The 21,173-nt window shown below is 38.6% G+C and overlaps 1 protein-coding gene across 1 annotated transcript; it reads left to right on the top strand.

Annotated features, from left to right (window-relative positions):
- Nucleotides 1-693: 693 nt before the first annotated feature.
- Nucleotides 694-20,455, top strand: AKIRIN2 (akirin 2). Its single transcript, XM_059941673.1, has 5 exons — nt 694-1,506; nt 16,233-16,376; nt 18,188-18,337; nt 19,426-19,497; nt 19,775-20,455. The coding sequence occupies exons 1-5, from the start codon at nt 1,272-1,274 to the stop codon at nt 19,783-19,785; spliced, it is 612 nt and encodes a 203-aa protein (XP_059797656.1). The 5' UTR covers nt 694-1,271; the 3' UTR covers nt 19,786-20,455.
- Nucleotides 20,456-21,173: the final 718 nt, after the last annotated feature.

Here is a 21,173-nt window from a genome sequence, read left to right on the forward strand (position 1 = left end):
TCTGATATCACTAACTTTTCATCCTAAGCAAAACTATCTGGTTCTGTACGTCGTTCAAATCCTATTCATTTACAGGGTAAACCTTGCTTTGCAGAGTTTAGTAGGTGGATGCAAGCAGCTTCCTGGGAAGGGCAAAGCACGGAGTTCAATCAAGGTTCCTGTAACCTGATACTATTACTGTTGTTCTCTCTTGCAGTCCTAAATAGGTTCCAAAATCTTATCATTTCCTAGCCCGTCGTTGCGACAGGTTTTGGTTTTGGCACTCTTATTACCGAAATTAGTCAGTCTTGAACTGCTAGGTTGGCTTAGTTTTCTATTTCCCGGTTGTTAAATCACTGTGGGAGCGGTACCAGGACAACTATGTCCTGAATTTTAAAGATTTTTTTTGAGCCTGCTTTCCCCACTGGTTGGCTTTCTTTTCTCCCACTCTCTCTGAGCCTTTTCTTTTTTCTCTTTCGCTCTCTTCCTTTTACACAAGCTGTGGAGGGGGATTTAAATTCCAATCCGGAACTCGGAATCGCGCGCCTTGAATGACGGGAGTCGTAGTTTCCGTGACTCCTCCCTAACCGCTTTTCACGCCGATTCCTCCCGACAGTGAAAAACTACAACTCCCGAGAATGCACCACGAGGGTGGCCAGCCGCCCAGGCGCACGCGCCCTGAGGCCGCAGGATTTGAATCGGCGGCGTTGTTATTGACGCCATATTGGGGCCGGCGGCGGGTGGAAGAGTCGTACAGTGGAGGGGGAAGCGGCTGGACGTGTTCGGTGGCGCTCCTGCCGCCGCCGCCGCCGCCACCGCCACCTCTCAATCCCGCCGCATCGACCGACGCTCTCTAGCTTCTGACGCTGCTCGGGCGTCTTAGGAGCCGCGTTGCAGCCTCACACCTCACGGGGCTGGTTTCGACTTCTGAGGGAGCCGGTCTCCGCGCAGGAGCGCCTCAGGCGCGGCGCAAAGCCCGAACGGACGGCGGGGGCGGCCGGAGCCTCTCCCGGGGGAGCCGCGCCTGAGGAGGCGGAAGAGCCCCCCCCACCCCCGACGCGGCTGGCGTGAGCCGCCGCCACCGCCCCTCCCGCCCTCGCCCCGGCCGGCCCGGGCCACTGCCCCTGCCGCGGAGGCAGCAGCGGCGGCGGCGGCTCTGCTCCCCTTGCCGGCGCTTCGCCACCCGCCTTTCCGCTCTTGAGCCGGTCGGTTAGGCTCTTTTCGGGGCCCCGCTCTGCCCCCCTTCCCTCGTCCTCCCCTCCCCGACCCAACACGAGCCCGGCGCCCCGGCCATGGCGTGCGGAGCCACTCTGAAACGGACTCTGGATTTCGACCCGCTGCTGAGCCCGGCGTCCCCGAAGCGGAGGCGATGTGCGCCATTGTCGGCGCCCACCTCGGCCGCCGCCTCCCCGTTGTCGGCCGCCGCGGCCACCGCCGCCTCCTTCTCGGCCGCCGCCGCCTCGCCGCAGAAGTATCTCCGAATGGAGCCATCTCCCTTCGGCGACGTCTCCTCCCGCCTCACCACAGGTGGGACTCGGCCCCGCGGCCGCCGTGGGGGGAGGGGGCGAGAGGACGGGGGGGGGGGCCCGGGCCGCGTCCGAGGGACTGGACTGCCGGACCGGCCCCCGGGCTTAGCGGAGCCCTCCGGCGACCACGACCACAGTCCTATTCACGAGCTCCTCCAGCCTTGGAGACACAATGGGAACGGCTTGGGGTGGGGGAGTCGGGAGCGGGGGGGTAGGGGCCGTGCCTCGCCGGGTATTGTGGGGAAGAGGAAGGTCCTTTTCTTTGCGCCGAGGGACCAGAATTGAGCGTTTCCGTAGTCTGGAGAGCCCAAGCGGAAATGATCAGAGAGGGTGCTACACGGAAATCTAGGCAAGCGAAGGGTCACGCGTTCACCCGACTCTCGGTGGCTGTCTCCCCGGCATCGATTGGTTGCACCTATCAAGTCTGGGACTGGGTGGTTGGAGGCGAGGCGGCAGCCCCTCCTCCCTTTCGGACATGGCTGATTTTAGTACGGAGGGGGTGGGGAGGGATGTCACTGGGGCGAGATCTAGGCCTGTCATTAATCACCCACAAGAACGCCACTTGGGCTGAGTCAAGACCTGTTTCCCTAGCAGGGTCAACAACAAAGAAACTGCTCTTCCTGAGTGCCGTAATCTGATCGCACTGTACGTCTAGACCTTGAGAAACTCGAACTTTTAATGAAAAGCAAATTGTATTGAAAATCGGGGCTGAGTAGTTGCTTTTAGTTGGAAGTGCTTTATTTCTGCCCGACAAAGTCTGTTGGGCGAAAAAGCCCAGGCCTTGGGAATAATAAATCAACCGAAGATTCCAGGGGACTTCAGACTATTTTTGCTTTTCATCTTGAGACATTTCCTGAAAGTGACTGTGGGGAACTACCTTTTGGCTGCTTTGTACTGCATGTGTGTGTCCATTTTTTTCTGTACTTTGAAAGTCCTTGTGTGCTCCTGGCACAGTCTTAAGATAGGTTTTTGTGGACTGGTAGTGTAAATGTTTCCTTTGTGTGTGTAGCCAGCAAAGGTTTCGTGTGTGTGAGCCTTTGGTAATAACATGATCTGTAGACAAAGCCTTTTCATAATTTGATTTACATGTTTCTTTATCGTTAGCTTAAAAAAAAAATCTGTGGGCAGTATTTACCTGCATTTGGTAACTTCCATCTGGAATTGACTTAGTTTGGGGCTTTTTTCAGGTCAGATTTTTAAAATATCCTTCCCCAAATATATGGGGAGAACCTCAAATGCCTAGGCTACCATTTTTTGCTATTGAAACAGTGTCAAGAATGAGCTCCTGGTGGTTAACGTTATTTTTAGAGTTTGTCTTTTTAGTGAAATGCTGTCATTGAAAGTTGAAATGATACTGTGGAGTCTGTACTTTATAAGGCCACTTAAAAATAGCTCTAGCTAACCAGCAGTAAATTTCATGGGGGGGGGTGTGAATTAATACATTGTTAGGTTTGGGAGTTAAAGTATATCTAAATGCTAAAATAGTTTTGAGCATATAAGGTAGGTCAGCTAGGGGCTATATTTGTTCTCACTTTAAAGGGAATTAATTCAGAAAGAATTGTGATCCTTTGCAAATTTGTCATTTCATTGATGTATTTGAAGTATTGGCTAATGCAGTTGGCTGCACATTATCTTACATTTCAGTTAAGTGGACTGTAATAGTAAAATGACTGGAATTATTGGAATCGTTTAAGCCTGCTGATTCAAATTGACATTTTCCAAAATATTGCTGTTTTGTTTTTCAAGGTGTTTTTGACATCTACTTGAAGTTTGATCATATCCTAACTCTAAAACCACACCCTGATATTTATTGAGTCTGTGAAAAGTTTTTTTTAGCTATTTCAGCTAGAGAAAAGCAGTTAAAATTGCATAACTTTTGAATTGCTAGAATTTACCTTTTTAACTATGATTTTGAATGACACTTTACATGTAATTTAATTTAGCCTTGTGTTTACATGGCCAGTTTTGGGCATGCTCAATGGTTCTTGTAATGGTTCTTGTAATCATGGTGTCATAATGGGAGCTGCAGTGTCGTGCAGGTATCAAAGAGCTTCCCAGTTTTCATGTCATCTAACTTGGAAATAATTTCCCCAAATACCTAATTTTTAGATTCCTATTTTAAAAGTGGTGATTCCTAAACTTTACAAGAGTGAATACCCATGTATCCTTAGCAGAAATAAGTAGCTGGGATTGGGAACGGAAAGCAACTTACCAAATTGAGATTGACTGGGGCTCTATGGAAGCTCTTTGTTTTCACTTCTGTGAGTTCAAATATAATTTAAACAATATACAACTAGACTACTGAAGTGAATTATTTTTCAGAGCATGTGCACAATTTATCATGATTTTATCATTGTTCTCTGGATATGTATATAGTGTTTTCTGATATGTAGTTGAAGTCATGTTGAGGCTTTACTAGTAGTTTCAGGAACTAGGACATCTGTTTTAAACCCTAGCTTTGTTTTTTGTTTTTGTTTTTGTTTTAGTCATCCCAGGAAGGTTATTCCAAAGTTTGACTTGATGACTGTTATTTAAATCAATATTTTTCAAACTAGTGCAACTTAATACCAGGAAAAATGAAAGAGCTGGCAAATAAATTTTATTGGAACACAGCCATGCTCATTCTTTTTTTTTTTTTTTAAAGTATTGTCCATGTCCCTTGCAGGCTACAATAGCGGGGTCGAGTAATTGTGACAGAGACTGTATTTTCCCAAAGCTCAGATATTTACTGTCTGGTCCTTTTCAGAAAAAGTTTGCCCATCCCTGGTTGAGGTTGTCAGCAGTGAGGTCTGTAATAACCCCTGAATGTGGAAAAGGAAAAGTGAATGATAACAAGGTGTGTGGGAGGGTAACCATTGGCTGTGGTTGGGAAAATGAATGCCTCTCCTAGCTTCATTAGTACTCATCCTGGCAAGTTAGTTGAAAACAGATTCAGAGTGTTCTATCCTTGTCGATTGGTTTTTGAAACATCTCAGAATATTATCATTTAGCCAAAAGATTATCGTGACATTCCCAAGAACAAAATTATTTTAATAAAACCAAAATATTATACTTGTCAGTCAAATCCAAGACATTGTTATTCATAATTGTGTAGTGAATGAATGAGTGGTTGAGTGAAGTGATCCCTCTATGGACTCAACCTATTTGTGAGTTTGCTAGGCACCTTTATATACATTGTTTGACTTGTTACCATTGCTCTAGTCTGCCTTAGGAATTGAGTTGGATGAAGAGTTAAATTCCTTTGTAAAAACTCATTGTATTTGCTGGAAACTTGCCATCAAGAATGGAAATTGCAGCTTGTGAATGGGGAAGGGTTTACAGGAACTTAGATTGTTTTGTGGACATTGATACATGCCTGCAAATGGAGACACCAGCTGGCTTAAATGAAGTATAAATGGTTCTACACAAACAAATGAGATGTCTGTTGGAGGAGGCAACATTTCATTTCAGATGTCATTTATATTGAGCCAGAAGTGGTTTTAATATTTTGTGGTTATTTAGACAGCTGTTAAGTTGCTTCTAGTTTCTCAGTGGATTTGGCAAATAAACTGTTTTTAATGGTCTTTGTACTTTAAACCTGATATTTTATTTAGGACTGCATATGTAGCTGTATTTATTTAATAGTTGTATGAATTATGCATTTAATAATCATGTACATTTATAGCCATTAAAAGCAGCATGCAGTTGTATTCATTATTGAGCTATTTTGTTTTGAAAGTAGGAAAATGAAAGCCTATCTTGAGCACAGAAACACATTGGGTAAACATGGCTAGATCAGAGGGCAGGGTTGTTAGCTCTCTTTAGGTGAAAATGCTCCTAGCCACCATGGTTGCCACAGAGACGTACACTAAGATGTAAAGGAGAATAATAAATGTCTTCAGTTTTCTTGAAGGGTTTTATAGGAAAGAGAATATATTGGGTATTATTCAGATAGGTCTTTCCTATGTGTTTAGATAGACCCAGGAAGACAGTGATAGAAATGCTTTTGTTTTGAAAGGTTGAGAATAAGAGATTCATTGGAATTGCCCAGTTTTGTGTTATTTTTCCTCTTTGAAAAGAAACCTTTGATTCATCTTCCATTTAAAGAAGAATGCAGTAATGATAGCATAGGTTAAGTTTGGACCTCTTGGATAGTTGGTTCATGAAACAAGATAATGAATGGTACTGGGGTTGGGTCTTTTCAAGTACTCATAAGTGAATTAACCAGCAACTTAATGGTCCTTGCAGTCTTTGCATTAACACTGTGCTAGTACTGTTGACTCACAGAATGTTCTCTATGCATATGTGAAACCACAGTGAATTTCTTGCCTTTGAGAAGACTACCTACAAGGGTGGAATACTTGTTCAAGCCTGTATGAACCATCTGCAGATGGTAAAGAGGTTTTCACAAATGAATCTAGTTTAAGAGATTCATCTTCAATTTTACTGCTGAGCATAAGGATTCTAGAACTCAGCTTACCAATGTTTTACAACTTTCTAAACACCTGAGAAATGTGATGCATCAGTGGCAGTCTTGTAGCAAAGACCGTTAGTTAAAAGGAATGTCCCCTGGATTTTGAGGGGATAGATGGGACTTGTAGAGTTTGAAAATAACCCCAGAGGTATTCTTATCTGCCATCCTTTCCCTCTTAGTTAATGTCTTACCACAAATAAAGTTTTAAAATATTAATTGAATGTATTTGTTGAATTAATCAAGCCTTGGCATCTCCCAAGGTTCTTAGAGACTCGGAAGTTTAAGGAAAAAAATACAATTTCATTTCTACTCCTCCTTCTGTACCACTTTTTCTTTTTAGATTTTTTTGTGACAATAAAGCCACAATATGTGACAACATGTATATTTTTTTAATTGTGACTCAAACAAATGAGTAGTAACAAGAAATACAGCATTTATTTAGTTTAAAACTTTGAACAATACTTTTTTGAGGTGCTTGAAGTCTACTTCTCAGTATTCCCTCATCTTTCTGGACAGTGATAAACATGGTTATGTGCGTTTCAGTATTTGAAATAGCCCATTTACAAGGATTTTACCATTTTCAGAGATTTGCTGGTTCGAAGAATTACATTTTTAAAGATTTTATGTGATTTTTAGGAGAAAATATTTTGTAATATGAAGTTCTGAGCTTTCATTTCTAAAGCGATTGAATGATTTAAGTTAAAACAATTTTTTTTGCATGATGAGAAGATACTGCAGTTATAATTGAGCAGGGAGAGAATGCTTGCAGGTAAATTAAAAATCTACTGTATGTCAAGTTGTCAGCTTTGATATTTCAGCCTTTTGATCAAAATTTTGCATTATGCCAGATTGTGTAATCTTTCTTGTGATGATAGGTTTTTTTGGGTAGTGGTAGTAGTGGTTTTTATCTTTCCAACGCTAGAAAAACAGCTCAGAATATGCTTGTAGTTTGTCTTGGAGTATAACTTTCTTCCTCCCTTTACAAATCGTAAGTTATTAATTTTTATCTGTCACAAATGTCATAGGCAGATCATCGTGAAGTATAAATGCTTTGCAACATTCTGATTTTATTAAAATGTGACCTTTTATTACTGTGATTTTTTTCAGTAATACAACCTTTGAGTTTGACTTAGTTTTTAATTTCTACATCTATTCATGTATCTGGATTTTCTCAGCATTATTAAAAAATCTAAATACTTCCTCTAGAAGTCACTTGTTCAAGCTTTTATGAACCACTTAAGTTTGAGTTCCAGATTCTATGCTGGTTAGGCAAAGAAAAGACAAAGTCTGTCCAGGGACTGACAGAGCTGCCACTGCTGATAACTTTTTAAAGCCAGCTAAACTTGAATAAAAATACCATAAACTTTATGCTTTATCAAAATACCTATTTTAATTCTTTGTGGACAGTTGTCCACATTAGCATTATTTTCACCTTTGGCAGCCTAAGCATTGAAATTGGTTTACTTAATTAAGTCACACTTTTACTATTGAAGTTTATGTATTGGCTGTTTCTGAAAGTGTTCTAGTCTGTGGTGTGCATTCTGACTTTGGTTTATTAGCATTTATCTTCATTTCCATTAATGTTAATTCTTAGAAAACTCCGTCTAAAGATCAAACTAAAGGGAGGAAGTTTGGAGGGAGGGACCTGGAAGAGTTGATTTTCTTTCTTTTGTTTCTTTTAAAAAAAAAATAGTATCATTGAACTGATGTAGCAATTGAAGAATAGAATGTGGAGTAGAATTTGAAAGATTGCAGAAAGCCAACTTTTCAAACATTACTTTCCTTGAACTTTGCCTTTTGTTACAGAAGATTGCCTTGTTCCTAGTGCTGATACATAATTCTCTGGAAGAAAAACTTGTCTAAGCAGTATAATTGGTTAAAAGTGTAGGAGGTTTTAGGTGGTTGTGACAGAACAGGGGAACCTGATCCATGGCCCAAGGTGAAATAGTACATTATCAGAAGCTGGTCTTGTAATCAGTCCTGTATGTGTGGTAATGCCGACCTACCAATTTAGAGTAATTCCTAACTTTGGAAACACCAATAAAACATGCTGGTTAGTTATAGATGCCTGTCCTCAGCAGGGGCTGTTTAGAGACACTTGAAGCATCCTTTTTATAAGTACCCGGATATAACCTGAAAATTTCTTATAATTATTTTGTTACAGCCAGTGATTGCAATTGCAGGGCTCTAGGTAAATGAGAATTATGCTCCATTTTGGTCACTACCTTCTTAACAGTCATAGAGTTTGACGTTTCAGTGTATGAAGTATTAATAATACATGGCAGTGGATCCCTCTATTCTAAGTGACATCCTGCTTTTTAAGAATTCGCTCTCCTCATTGTGATACATTTTAATTTCAGGTACTTAGCGGAATATTGGCTAGGTGTACTAATACTGGAGAGGGTAGTAGATGTTAAGAGGTTAGGTCCTGAGATCAGGCTTGGGTTTACCTTCTTTCAGCTGTATGACCTTTCAGAAGACATTGAAACAAAGCCTCATTTTCCTCATCTGTAAAATTACGCACATGATTATAGTAGTATCTGCCTCCTAGGGATGTTGTGAGAATTAAGAGCATTTCTTGTCCCTGAGTGCTGGAGAAAGTTACAGTAGGGCAACTTCAAACAGGACTTTTTACATTGTCCATCAGTCCTGCCATTTTTCAGTGAATAACCATGCCTTTTACTTCACAGAAAAAATAGAGGCCATCAAATGGTAGCTTCTTCATTTTTCCCAGTACCAACACTACCAATGTTTGTGCCTATGTTTTTTTTGTATCATTGAGGAAGATTAAATGAGATAGTGAGGGAAGGATCCCACTTCTCTCCAAAGGAACCTTATCCTCTGATTTTTATCTCTCAACCAGATCTTTGCTTTTGGCTTTAAATATGGTCAGGCTTCTCATTATAAAGTAAATGAAACATCCTCATTTTCCTCCAGCAGTCATCCAGATTTCTCCACTTCAAAACCAAATTCAAAGAGCTTTCAGGTAGTCTACTTGCTTCCATTTCTTTGGCTCTCAACTTACTCCTAGTATATTTGTATCTCAGACAGCTCTTGTCAAGCCACTGATGACTTGCATGGCACACAATCAATCAATCCTCATCTTGTTTGACCTTTCTTATTACAGCATTCGCACTGCTGACACTCCCTTCTTTTTGAAATACCTTTTGTATTTTAACCTTCTGCAATAGCACTGTTTTCTTCCACTTCTCCAGCTGCTTCTCAAGCTGCTTTTTGTCTTCATCTGGCCATAAACTTAGGAGTTCTTTAGTTCTAGGTTCAGCTCCATTCCTGTCTAGCTTAATAGCTCCCTGAGTGATCACATGCATGCTCCTGACTTCCTACAGGTGACTTTCTAATTTATATCTTTAGTTCAGGCCGTTCCTCTCAGGTCCAGCCATGGAAAGTTTAGACTTTTTATTGTCATACCTTCCCAGAAGGCTTTCTTTGCCCAGAAGTCAGAATTTTCTCGAAATCTGTTGACTTTTAAGTATTCACAACTAAGTTACAAAATACATGGGATAAACAAAAGATGTCTGTAGGTTTCCAATCAGTGTCTTCTGGCGTGAGAGACAGTCTTACTTGCTCTTTTTAAAGCAGACAGAATGGAAAAGCAAATGCATTTGTCTACTTTCAATCACATAATGAATATAAAATTCATATAAATGAATCAATATATGTATGTTACTGTCATGTAATGAATCTCTTTAAGTAGGTCCAAGTTTAAATTGATTTACAGAATATTTTCCTGCTTGGGGGGGTGATATGTCTGTTTCTGAATGACAAAAGCCATCCAGGTGAGAGTGGCAAAATGAATTAGATCATCCTTAATATTTTGGTACTTGTAATAATCTCTGCTGTTACTGCTTTCCTTCTCTTCCCCTCCATTTCGTGGCATGTCCAATAATACATAAACCAAGCACTTTTTTTTTTTAATTGCCACAGTAGAGGAGTTACTATTTTAAGCAGGGGATAGAAATTTAAATGCCCATAGTTCAGGCAAGTAATAAAAATGAGTGAATGAGGTGAGGACTTGTGAATTCCAATCTTGCTCCTGGCCTGCAGTATCACCTGGAAACTCAATAGAAATGCCTAACTCAGTCTCTGTCCCTCATATTCTTCATTTTAACAAAATCCCCAGGTGGTTTGCGTGTGCAAAGCTTTAGAAGCACTTGAGAACTTAAGCCCAAAAGGTAGCAGCCGCTCTTCAGCTGAATTTTGCCACATAGTCCAATACCTCCTCACCACTCCCCCCCAACAGCAGTAGCCAAAAATCTGACTTTTAATGTAAAATCACCCAACTTTTAAATGTTGGCCACATTGTTTTAAAAAGAAAGTATTCAGGCCAGACATGTCTTTGGGTTCCATTTAGCTCCTAAATCATCAGTTTGCAGCCACTGGTTTCCAGGTGTGCTGTATCTAGATATTTATGTGCATATGTGTGTTTTGGGTGTCCTAATGTGTGTTAGGGTTTGTTCTTTAGCTTGATTGTGCTGCCCTACAGTCCTCCTCAAGGAGTCTGCTCTCTGTCCTTCCAAACCTTACCTTGTTTTGATGGCCCATGGTTAATTGGAATAGAAGCTGAAACTTGCCTTGGCACTGAATGTTTTCTGTAGCTTGCATATTTGGGTTTTGGATTTTGGATGGTTCAGTTTCCCCCTTCTCTTCACCATTTACTTCTTTTTTTTTTGTTCTTATTACTTGGTGTTTTCCTAGCTTGTAAGCTGTTTGAGAAGACATTTGCAGATAGTAAAGAAGTAAACAACAACAGCAGCATGGTTAACATATATCCCTTTAGAATCTAGTGTAATATAAAATAGAGGTATGAAACTTCTTGGATATCAGGGAGGAGCTACCTGCTGATTGAGCGTTGTTGGACTCCTTGCATTAGTGACTCCCACTGCGCAGTTATTTTGTAATTTATACTTCAACCTGAAGGATTTTAATAAATTGAGCCATTTATTTCAAGTAAGTAATCATTGGCTACTGTAGTTCCAGTGAAATAATAGAATTTGACCTGTAGTAATTATAGTTATTTCTCCTCTTGTAGGAGATAAATGAATGCCTCTTATACAGTAAAATATTATGTAATGTAAATTTAGAATCTCAGCCAGTTGCTTTTAAAGTACTGTAGCCAATATCCTAGTGTTTATATAATTGTGTGTAGCTATATTATGCTTACTAGGATTCATGGTAATCCAAATAGAAGTTAAAACTGTAGATACAACTTAACAGTCTTGTGTTAAAAATTTGGTTCCAGGTTCCTTTGACATAGCAATAATTTTGAAGTAAATTTAAAATGGCATCAGCTCATTCTTTTTAGTTAGATAGCTCTTGGCTGGATAAGAACATTGTCCTTAAGTTTCCCTCAAGGAGTCCATAAGAACTGTGTTAGTTTCTGATCAGATGATCTGGGAGAATAGCTGAATTACAAAGGTGGGTCTCCATAGCAACTCTGAATTCTGTGTGTTTTAATTTATAAAGTAGACATGGCAATGTCTGTGTAGTTCTGAGCGCTAGATTTGGTCTGTTATTTTATTTGGAACAGTTTCCGTTTTAGGTCTTAATGGCTACTGCAGGTTTTCTGTACTTAATTGTGTACAGATTTTTCATTTTATTTGTGTTCCTCCCTAGCACTGACAGGCTTTCAAGATATATTTCATTTTTAATCCCATTGTTTGAGTTAAATCTGGATGAACTTTTACCTTGTTTTTTTTTTTTTTAAATACGAAGCAACTTTCACAGAAGCGATCATTTATTTTTTTATATTTATTTTTTTATATTTATTTTTTATTTCTGGCTGTGTTGGGTCTTCGTTTCGCGCGAGGGCTTTCTCTAGTTGCGGCAAGTGGGGGCCACTCTTCATCGCTGTGCGCGGGCCTCTCACTATCGCGGCCCCTCCTGCTGCGGGGCACCGGCTCCAGACGCGCAGGCTCAGTAGTTGTGGCTCACGGGCCCAGTTGCTCCGCGGCATGTGGGATCTTCCCAGACCAGGGCTTGAACCCGTGTCCCCTGCATTAGCAGGCTTTTACCTTGTTTGTTTTCAAAGGTACTCCATAGAGAAATTAGCATATTAGGTGATAATAAAGGGGTTTTACACAACTGAACTTAAAACTGTTAACGAAGCCTTACTGTTTGATCTAGTAATTATGTCAGTAGGAAAACAGGAAGTCCATCCATACAAGTCTGGAGCAAAAAGTTTAGTTTCACATATCACCAAGTTTTAGACATCTTATGGTTATGGACTCTAGAGAGATACTTGACAAACCCTCACCCCCCATCCCCCATTTTGTGGTTCTCCTTTAAACACATTTCTGGTTGCTTTTTAATTCCATTTTCCCTTTGCTCTCAGTCCCATCTTGATGCTGTTTCTCTTACCATTATCAACTCAGTTATTTTTTTTATCCCGTCAACTTTCTCCTGCTTATATTGTTGACCTTGTTCTTTGTGACCAGGGTTTTTCAAGTAATCATTGGCAACAAAGATGCGTAAACAGGCTTTATTGCCTCAGGCCAGGCCTTTCTTTTCTTTTCACATTTACCTAGGTTTTTTTGTTTATATGTATTTTTTAATATTCCAAAGGAATAAGTGCTGGCTCACTGACAGTCTGCCTATTACGGAGGAGAATTTTATTAGCATTCTCAATGGTATTTACTGATTTGAGAATGCAAATGTCATTAGTCATAAATTTGCTAATTCTGACCTGCACTTAACCTAGTACAGTGCAAGAAACTCTTACAAGTATTTTACAGTTAACCTTTGAACAGTGTGGGCTTGAACTGACAGGTCAATAGTAAATACTATAGTACTTCACCATCCAAAGGTGGTTAAATCCAAGGATGTGGAATCCCGCCGACGTGGAGGAACCGTACTCTTGGATACAGGGGCCAACTACAAGTTAATGTGGATTTTCAACTGGGGAAGAGTCTGCACCCCAAATCCCCATGTTGTTCAGGGATTGACCGTATAGTACAAGGGTGATGTAGTTTTAAGGATTTTGAAAAGGGATATACCACAACCATTTGTAGTGTAGATTGTCGTGAAAATAACTCCATATTTTGCTCCAAGTGATTTGCTGCAAATTTAATCTTTGCTTCATAAGCCAAATATGAAGTCTGCATGATTAAAACTGATAATGTTAGTGAAGCTTTATTTGACTTTCTTTAATGGACTGGTAAATTTTTTTGGCAACACCATGTCAGAAGTTATGTGTACTTGGAATAAAATGTCACATTCTAGTTTGATAAGAGATGGCTAGATTTAAGTAATTTAAGACTAAGTAGACATAGGTACTTTATTGATGTCTGGAAGGCCTTTATCCACCTGGCATGGAAGCAACTAAAGTTGGCCAAATATGTAGGTTGAGCTTAAAATGTGAATTGTGGAATATTGAATTTGGGGAGATTTCTTGGTTATTAGCTTCAAAACTGCATATACCTCTGAACCAAGAGAACGTGAACTTGAAGCTTGTAGTTAGCTTTTTGCTACTTTGAACATTGAGGGTTTTGGTCAAGTTAAATTGGACCATTCACTTCATAACGTTGTTGATCACATGTTACCAGTATTAGGGCATCTGAGGGCATAGTGAGGCTTAGATGACATAGTTGTATCATAATAGATATAAAAAGCAGTGCAGTAGCATTCGAAATTCTTCAGCTCTAACTGACAGTAATCAAGTGTTGGCAAAGATGTGGAGAAGCTGGAACTCATACATTGCTGGTGGGAATGCAAAATGTACAGTTACTCTGGAAAATGGTTTGGCAGTTTCTTACAAAGTAGAGCTATGCACTTACCATATAATCAGGCCATCCAGTTCCACTCCTAGGTATTTACTCAAGAGAAATGAAAATTTGTCCACCTATAGACTTGTACTTGAATATTCATAATAGCCCCCAATTGGAAACAATCCAAATGTCCACTAAAAGGAGAACAGTTAAGTTGTGATGTATACACAATGGAATACTAATTAATAAAAAGGAATTACGGTTTGATGCAACATCATGTATGAATCTCAAAAGCATTTTGCTAAGTGAAAGAAGGCAAAAATCTACACTCTTTTAGAAAAGACAAAACTATAATGACAGCGGATAAGTAGCAGTGGTGTTGGTAAAGGTGGTGAATAGGAATATGAGAGAACTTTTGGGGGGTGATAAAGTTCATTATTGTGGTTGTGGTGGTTCCAGGACTATGTATGCACTTGTCAGAACTCATCAAACTACATTTAAATTGGTGAATTCATTTGTAAGTTATGCCTTACAGTTCCTGTGCTTGTAATGATGTCTCTTATTAAGTATTAGATGGTATGGCGATTTTATAAAGCTACGTTATGTTAATCCTAGGCTAGATCTTGTTTGAGACTTTCAGATGAACAAATTGAGTCTGTTACAACTATTCTTTTGGTACATCTTAGTTGTACTTTGATTTTGTGAAGCAAAAGGAAGAATAATTTGTGTGGTGATCAAAGAATAAGTCACACAAAAGAGGTTAAGATTAAGTTACTTTGTGCTAATATATTTGAACTCTTTGGTTGTGAATAAACTTTAGGATGCTTTGAATGACACTTTTGATGAGGATGATGGTAGCTTTGAACATAAAATGATAAATGAGTGAAGCTTGCTATGAGATCGAAACATCATTACTTTAGAAACCTTTTAGAATATCGCTACTGAAAGAGTTGTTATTTAAGGAAAATGAGGATATGTGTGCCTGACCTGGTTGGTATAGAATGTTGCACTAGTTTTATTGGTCACCTGTGAATCTTAGGAAGCCTGTTTCTATCAAGGTGCTTAACTGTTCAATAGACAGCCATTTTATTTCACACTGGTAACTTTGTTTTTAAATTATAAACAATTTCACATAAATGGAAAAGGAGTGAACATGACCATGTTTAATATAAACGTTAACATTCTGAAAAATATTAAATACATTCACACAACCATCCTGAGGTTAGTTATTCCAGTGTGTGAGTTCGCATTCATGTGTATGTAAACAGATTTGTTTACACACAACATTTACATAAATGGAATCTTCACTGGATATATCTTTTGCAGCTTGTTTTTATTTTTTAATTGATTTCTAATTATCAATACAATAATGAAACTGGCAGAATCTAAATTCTTATGGGACTGATTGATGTCCCCTCAGTCTTATCTCTCAAAAGCCCTAAAAGTCCTTACTGGGAAATAAAGTGAAAAGAGAGATGAGAAGTATATACCTAAAAAACAAAAACAAAAACAAAAAAACCTCTAGTATTAAATTTTTTAAAAAGGATTGTTTTCATCTTACATAAATTTTTAGCCTTCAATTGAGTTTCATTTCATTTTGAAATTGCATCATTGAATTGTTAAAATTATACTCCATTATATTTATGAAACATTTTATTGCCTGTTATTTCTGTTTTGGATTGGGATTAATAAACTTCTTGGGATGTAGTTTTCATGTGGATAACCTATTAATTTAGGAACTATGGTGGTGGTGAGAAAGTGTTTGGAGGGGAGTGGAAACCTCAGGGAGGGATTTTCTGGAGAGGCTAAATGATAACTATTTTGAATTAGAAATCTTCTAAAATGTATCATACTGGCCTAAAGGATATGTTCCTTATACTTTTTTATTCCTGGTTTGGTTGAAGATAATGGCACCTGTGGTGTAGTGGTTCTTAATTGAGTATCTGTTACGTACCAATCACTTTACATGGGTTTTTACCCCAAAGATTCAGAACAGTACTTTGCTGCTAATGCTGTAATATTCATCAATTCTGTTGAGCTTAATATTAATGGCTATATAGCCATTTAATGTATGATGATTTTTTAGTTCACATCTACTCTGTCATTTTGCTGACCTGCTACTGTCACTTCTCACTGGTGTGTGACTGTATTTACATAGTCCTTCCTGCTTCTAATTATTTATGGTCTTAGAAAAACCTGTTAGTTTAATAGTTATGTGTGTGGTGAATAAATGACCTTTGAGTTTGGTACTCTTCAGAATCTGAGTTAAATACGTGTTTCAGTTCACAGACTCCCTTATCTTTACGTTGAATGAAAACCTTATTTTTTACTAGTCAGTGCTGAGAAAGAATGGTACTGTAGAATAGCTGGATTCCAGGTGTTGTGTATGTGCTATTTCTGAATGAGTGTCCCCATTATGCTGAAACTAATTCCTCCCAGAACATAAGTTTTCTAGATATTATTTGAAGAGAATATTTTTGGTAGAACCCAACCTATTTTTTTTTAACTTGAAAGTTTATATCTTGCCAAATTTTGACTTTTTTCTTTTAGAACAAATTCTGTACAACATAAAACAAGAGTATAAGCGCATGCAGAAGAGAAGACATTTAGAAACTAGTTTCCAACAGACAGATCCATGTTGTACTTCTGATGCACAGCCACAGGCATTTCTCCTCAGCGGACCAGCTTCACCAGGTAATAACAAACTTACTAAGTAACATTTCCTTTCACTTATTATGGGAAAAAGTAATACAAGTTGCCTTCGGTCATCAAGCTCCTATTTCTCCCCTTGATTAAAAAAAAAACATTTATACGAATTATTCATGATCTCTTAAAAATATGGTACAAAAGTAATAGCCACCTGGATTCTCATGACTCAAAGGCAACCACCTGTATATAGTATCTCCTAAGTGGACTTCCCCATAAATGCTATGATTTGTAGCCTCCATTTAAAAAAAAAAAAAAAAAAGATATAGCCACATGTTTCTCTATTAGGTATAGATGTACCTTGCCATGGCTGAATACGATGCCATTTTATGGATTTCCCATAATTATTTAATAATGATAGATAGACTCAGAATTTCTGCTATTACAGTATTTACAAAAATGTCCCTGAACATATACCCTCACATACTTTTGTTTTAGGATAGTCCCTAAAGGTTGATAATTTTGATCCTATATCGGTTTTTTCCCTGCCTCTTGTTGGAGAGAATAGTTTGCAAATACACTTTTTAAAATTTAAGATGTAAAACTCAGGGCTGTTTGAAGTGAAGGGAAAGTAAAACTTCTTACTAAAGAAGAGCCATCAAAAATGGTTCTTACTTTAGTAAAGTTCTCAGCAAAAATAGTTTTTTGTGTGACAGTAGTTGCCTGCTTGCCTTGCCTTCCCTTCCCTCCCAGCAGGGATAGGAAAACCAGGCAGAACAAGAAAACAAACATTCACAGGCTATAAAACAGTCAAATAAAATTAGATAAGGAAACATGAAATTGTTCAGAACTAAATTCTGCAGTATTCCTGCCAATTTGGTGGGCCAGGTATAAGTGGGTGAAACTTGGTAAGGGGAGGTGAGGGTAAGACAAGACTCTACCCTCAGCGGGAACCAAGCCCATCATAATTCATCACTTTACTTCTTACAAGATCAGTGAACTGGCAGTCTCAACTAACAAAGCTGCGAATTTGAAAGTAAATAAAGGTAGAGCCTTACTTTTTAGTAGCTGTGGACTGAAGCTGGTATAGTTTATTCTTATATACCAGAATACAAGGATTCTGGTATTCTGTTACAGCTTGTTGGTAGACACAGCACAAAAAAAATTTTTTTTTTTTTGGACATACTGGTCCCAGCCATGCAAGTTATAAGGAGCAAGTGAAAAGAGGAATTGGGGCAGATAAACAGGACAAACAATTGATAGCAAATGTGTGTATTTGTACGTGTCTAGAATACTTGCAGCAGTGTTACCGTGGATGACTATCATAATCCTGAGTTCGCAAAGATTAATTTCAGATGTTCTTTTCAAGAAAAGAGGAATGTTTTTGGAAAATCAAAGTGCCTTAAGTAATACTTTTAAGAGGAATGCATTCTGAAGAAATCTATCTAAGTGGCTGCTACATTAATATTTAAGGATGCTGAACCGTGAAATTTAATGTTGAATATTAGGGATATATTCTCAGTATTTCTTTTTATAAAGTCTCTTCTAGCTAATATCATTAATTTAAAAACAAAAATTTAAGTTTTGTATCTTGTCACATTGTCTCCACTCATCTTCACACTTTTTTCCCCCTTATATTTGATGGCATACATCTTGCTGTGTTCTTCCAAAGCCATAAGCTGATAGGATTAAACCTGTTTTAAGACTAAGGAGATGCTGTGCTAAAAACTGATAGAAAAATGCTTTTATTGATATATGGGCATTGAAAACATCCAAGTGAAACCTCCTCAGTTAGATGATGCTTTCTGTGACGGCTCTAAATCTGGTGCGGTTTTTGTTGTTGTTCATGTTGTACATAGGGACTCCATCAGCAACCTCCTCACCATTAAAAAAAGAACAGCCCTTATTCACTCTACGGCAGGTTGGGATGATCTGTGAACGTTTATTGAAAGAGCGTGAAGAGAAAGTTCGAGAAGAGTATGAAGAAATATTGAACACAAAACTTGCAGGTATGAGATGAGTTTTAGAGTCTCCCAGAAACTCATCCTAAGAAATGCATTCAAAAAAAAAAAAAAAAGAAATGCATTCTTTCCCACATACACTTCACATCAGTTAAATTACCCTTTCTATACACGGGTACAGGGTATTTTCTAAGAACCAGAGAATTTCAATTCAAGAAAGGAAATGAACTTACCTATAGCTCACGGTCCTCCTTAGTGACCTTAAGAAGTAGTATGTTAGCCATGGAGATCAGCAGCAGTATTAGGGAACTAGATTTTTCTTTTGGTATACCCTGTGCTTTGGCTGTTTACTTAGCTCAATTTGGTTGTGGGTTTTTTGACTTTGTATCTTTCATGATAATTTTGCCATCAGTTCTGGACACTTGAAGTAATCTAACTGGCACTGTGTACCTAATTTTAGAGTATCAAGCTGCTGCGGTCTTCTTTAAATTATCCCAAAAACTATTTTTTTCCCATAAAATTTGGTAATTTAAGTGTAGTAAATATATTATGTATGGTAACTTAATCAGAATTTCCCCCCAGATTTTCAAGCCACAGATTTTTACTGGATATTGATATTGTAAACTTCTTGATTAAGGAGTTAAATCAGTCAAGGTGCTAATATAGGTAAGAGAATTTGCTTAGTTATGTAACATCTTTTTCTGTGGCACCTGATTAGGTTACAGGTGGATGTATCATATATTTTGGATGTATGGATGTATCATATATTTTGCTACGCTTTTGTTGTCCTGTTTCCCCTCATTGCAGTAAGTTGCCATTCACAGACTACTTATAATAACTTTCAGAGGAGAAAGATATCTTTTTTTTCAAGCCCTTTAAATTTAATAGGTTAAGAAATAAGCCCCACCCAGCCTATACATGAGGTTGTGTGATTTGAACAAATGTAGGTTTCCTGACTAAGCTCCATGCTCTTTCCATTTGATAAGCTATTATTACTGAGGTTTTGTGTCTGATTAAGTGCCAGCTTAGAATTGTCTCACTATATATATTGGACTTTTCAGTTTGTGTAGCTCTAATATATTAGAGAAGAGGGCATTTTTGCAAATCATGTAATTGATGTTTATCTTTATTTATAGAACAATATGATGCATTTGTGAAGTTCACGCATGATCAAATAATGCGACGATATGGAGAACAGCCTGCTAGTTGTAAGTATTTCATCTTTAAACCAAAAACAAGACAGTCTTTTACGGAGAAGACGTTTGTTATAATTATAGTTTATTATAATTATCTTCATACCCAAGAAGAGACTTTAACAGAAAATCATGGAGAAAAAGTTTGGAGAGAAATAGGCAGCAAAACTTTACTAAGGCTTACTTTTGGTTACTTAAATACCTAGGGGCAAATATATTAGGGATGAAGATTTGGCATGTGTTTAAATTTTGACCTGAACTTAGCACTAATTTTCCTTTTTTCTCCCTTTAGATGTTTCATGAATCATGTTTTCTGCATTTGTGGGCTGCCTTGTTCCTTGTTGAGTTGTTGCAAGAGGTCCCAGTTATGACATGCAGCAATGCCAACACCCCCTGTGAATACAGGTTGTTTCAAGTTTTCATCAGTGGCAACCACTCCTAGGCAGCAACCGGTTTTGGAAATTTCCTTGATGTCAGTACCACCTGGATGTGGACCTTTGCTACCTGTATTAATGCCAGTGGCCTCATTTGCTGTATCATTACAATTTGGCTTATATTAATGTTTGGAAAGGATTAAAGCTGGTATTCTAAGAACATGCCGTTCACTGGTTGTGTAAATAAAACTGTAGAATGACAATTCAGATGAAGTTAGTGTGATTTTAATTGTGCACTACAACCAAGCTGTAACCAGTTATTAATAATGTAGAGTGTAATCCCAGGACATTATTAAGCAAATAGCCTTCAGTGCTTCCTGTGAAATAGTGAAGGAGGAGGGCATTTCTGTACTCCAGGACTTCTTGGGGTTTCAGAATGGGTTTATATGATTCCCCCCCACCCTTTTTTGGTAGTTTTTATTTATTCTATCAGTCTTTTTAACAAATGTTTATGGCTGCATTTTTTTCCCAGTGTATCATTGTTTTACTGCCCTTGTAGTACTGGAATTTAGTTGGAAGAATAAAACATTTACTTCTAATCTGCTTGTTTTTAATGTACAGATGGGTAGTATTTGAATAAAGCCAGTGTTTTAAATGTAAGCATTGTCCAGGGATCAGTGAAGTTAATAAGATTTCAAAATCAGTCTTTTCACATACCAAATAATCTAAGATTTGAGTGCTATTTTCACAAACTGAGTTCTGACTCCAAAGTGTTTCTCTTCTAACTGCATGATAGGTTAAATAATAGGTCAGTTTTAACAACTGTAGAATTTTTACTTTTATTTTTTAATTTATTTATGGCTGTGTTGGGTCTTCGTTTCTGTGCGAGGGCTTTCTCTAGTTGCGGCAAGCGGGGGCCACTCTTCATCACGGTGCGCGGGCCTCTCACTATCGCGGCCTCTCTTGTTGCGGAGCACAGGCTCCAGACGCGCAGGCTCAGTAGTTGTGGCTCACGGGCCCAGTTGCTCCGCGGCATGTGGGATCTTCCCAGACCAGGGCTCGAACCCGTGTCCCCTGCACTGGCAGGCAGACTCTCAACCACTGTGCCACCAGGGAAGCCCAAGAATTTTTACCTTTTTTAAAGGACATTATATGAAAGCATGATTCAGCACATCTAATTCCCTTTCCATACATGCTTTCCAAACACAGCTTTCCTATAATGAAGTGAGCAAAAATACTTAAGTGAATTCTTTTGTTAAATTCTATTAACATGTTTCTACTAATTAAGTCATAAATATACTGGGACATAAATATTTA

Source organism: Balaenoptera ricei, chromosome 12 (genome assembly GCF_028023285.1).
Source record: "Balaenoptera ricei isolate mBalRic1 chromosome 12, mBalRic1.hap2, whole genome shotgun sequence".
Classification (NCBI taxonomy): Eukaryota; Metazoa; Chordata; class Mammalia; order Artiodactyla; family Balaenopteridae; genus Balaenoptera; species Balaenoptera ricei.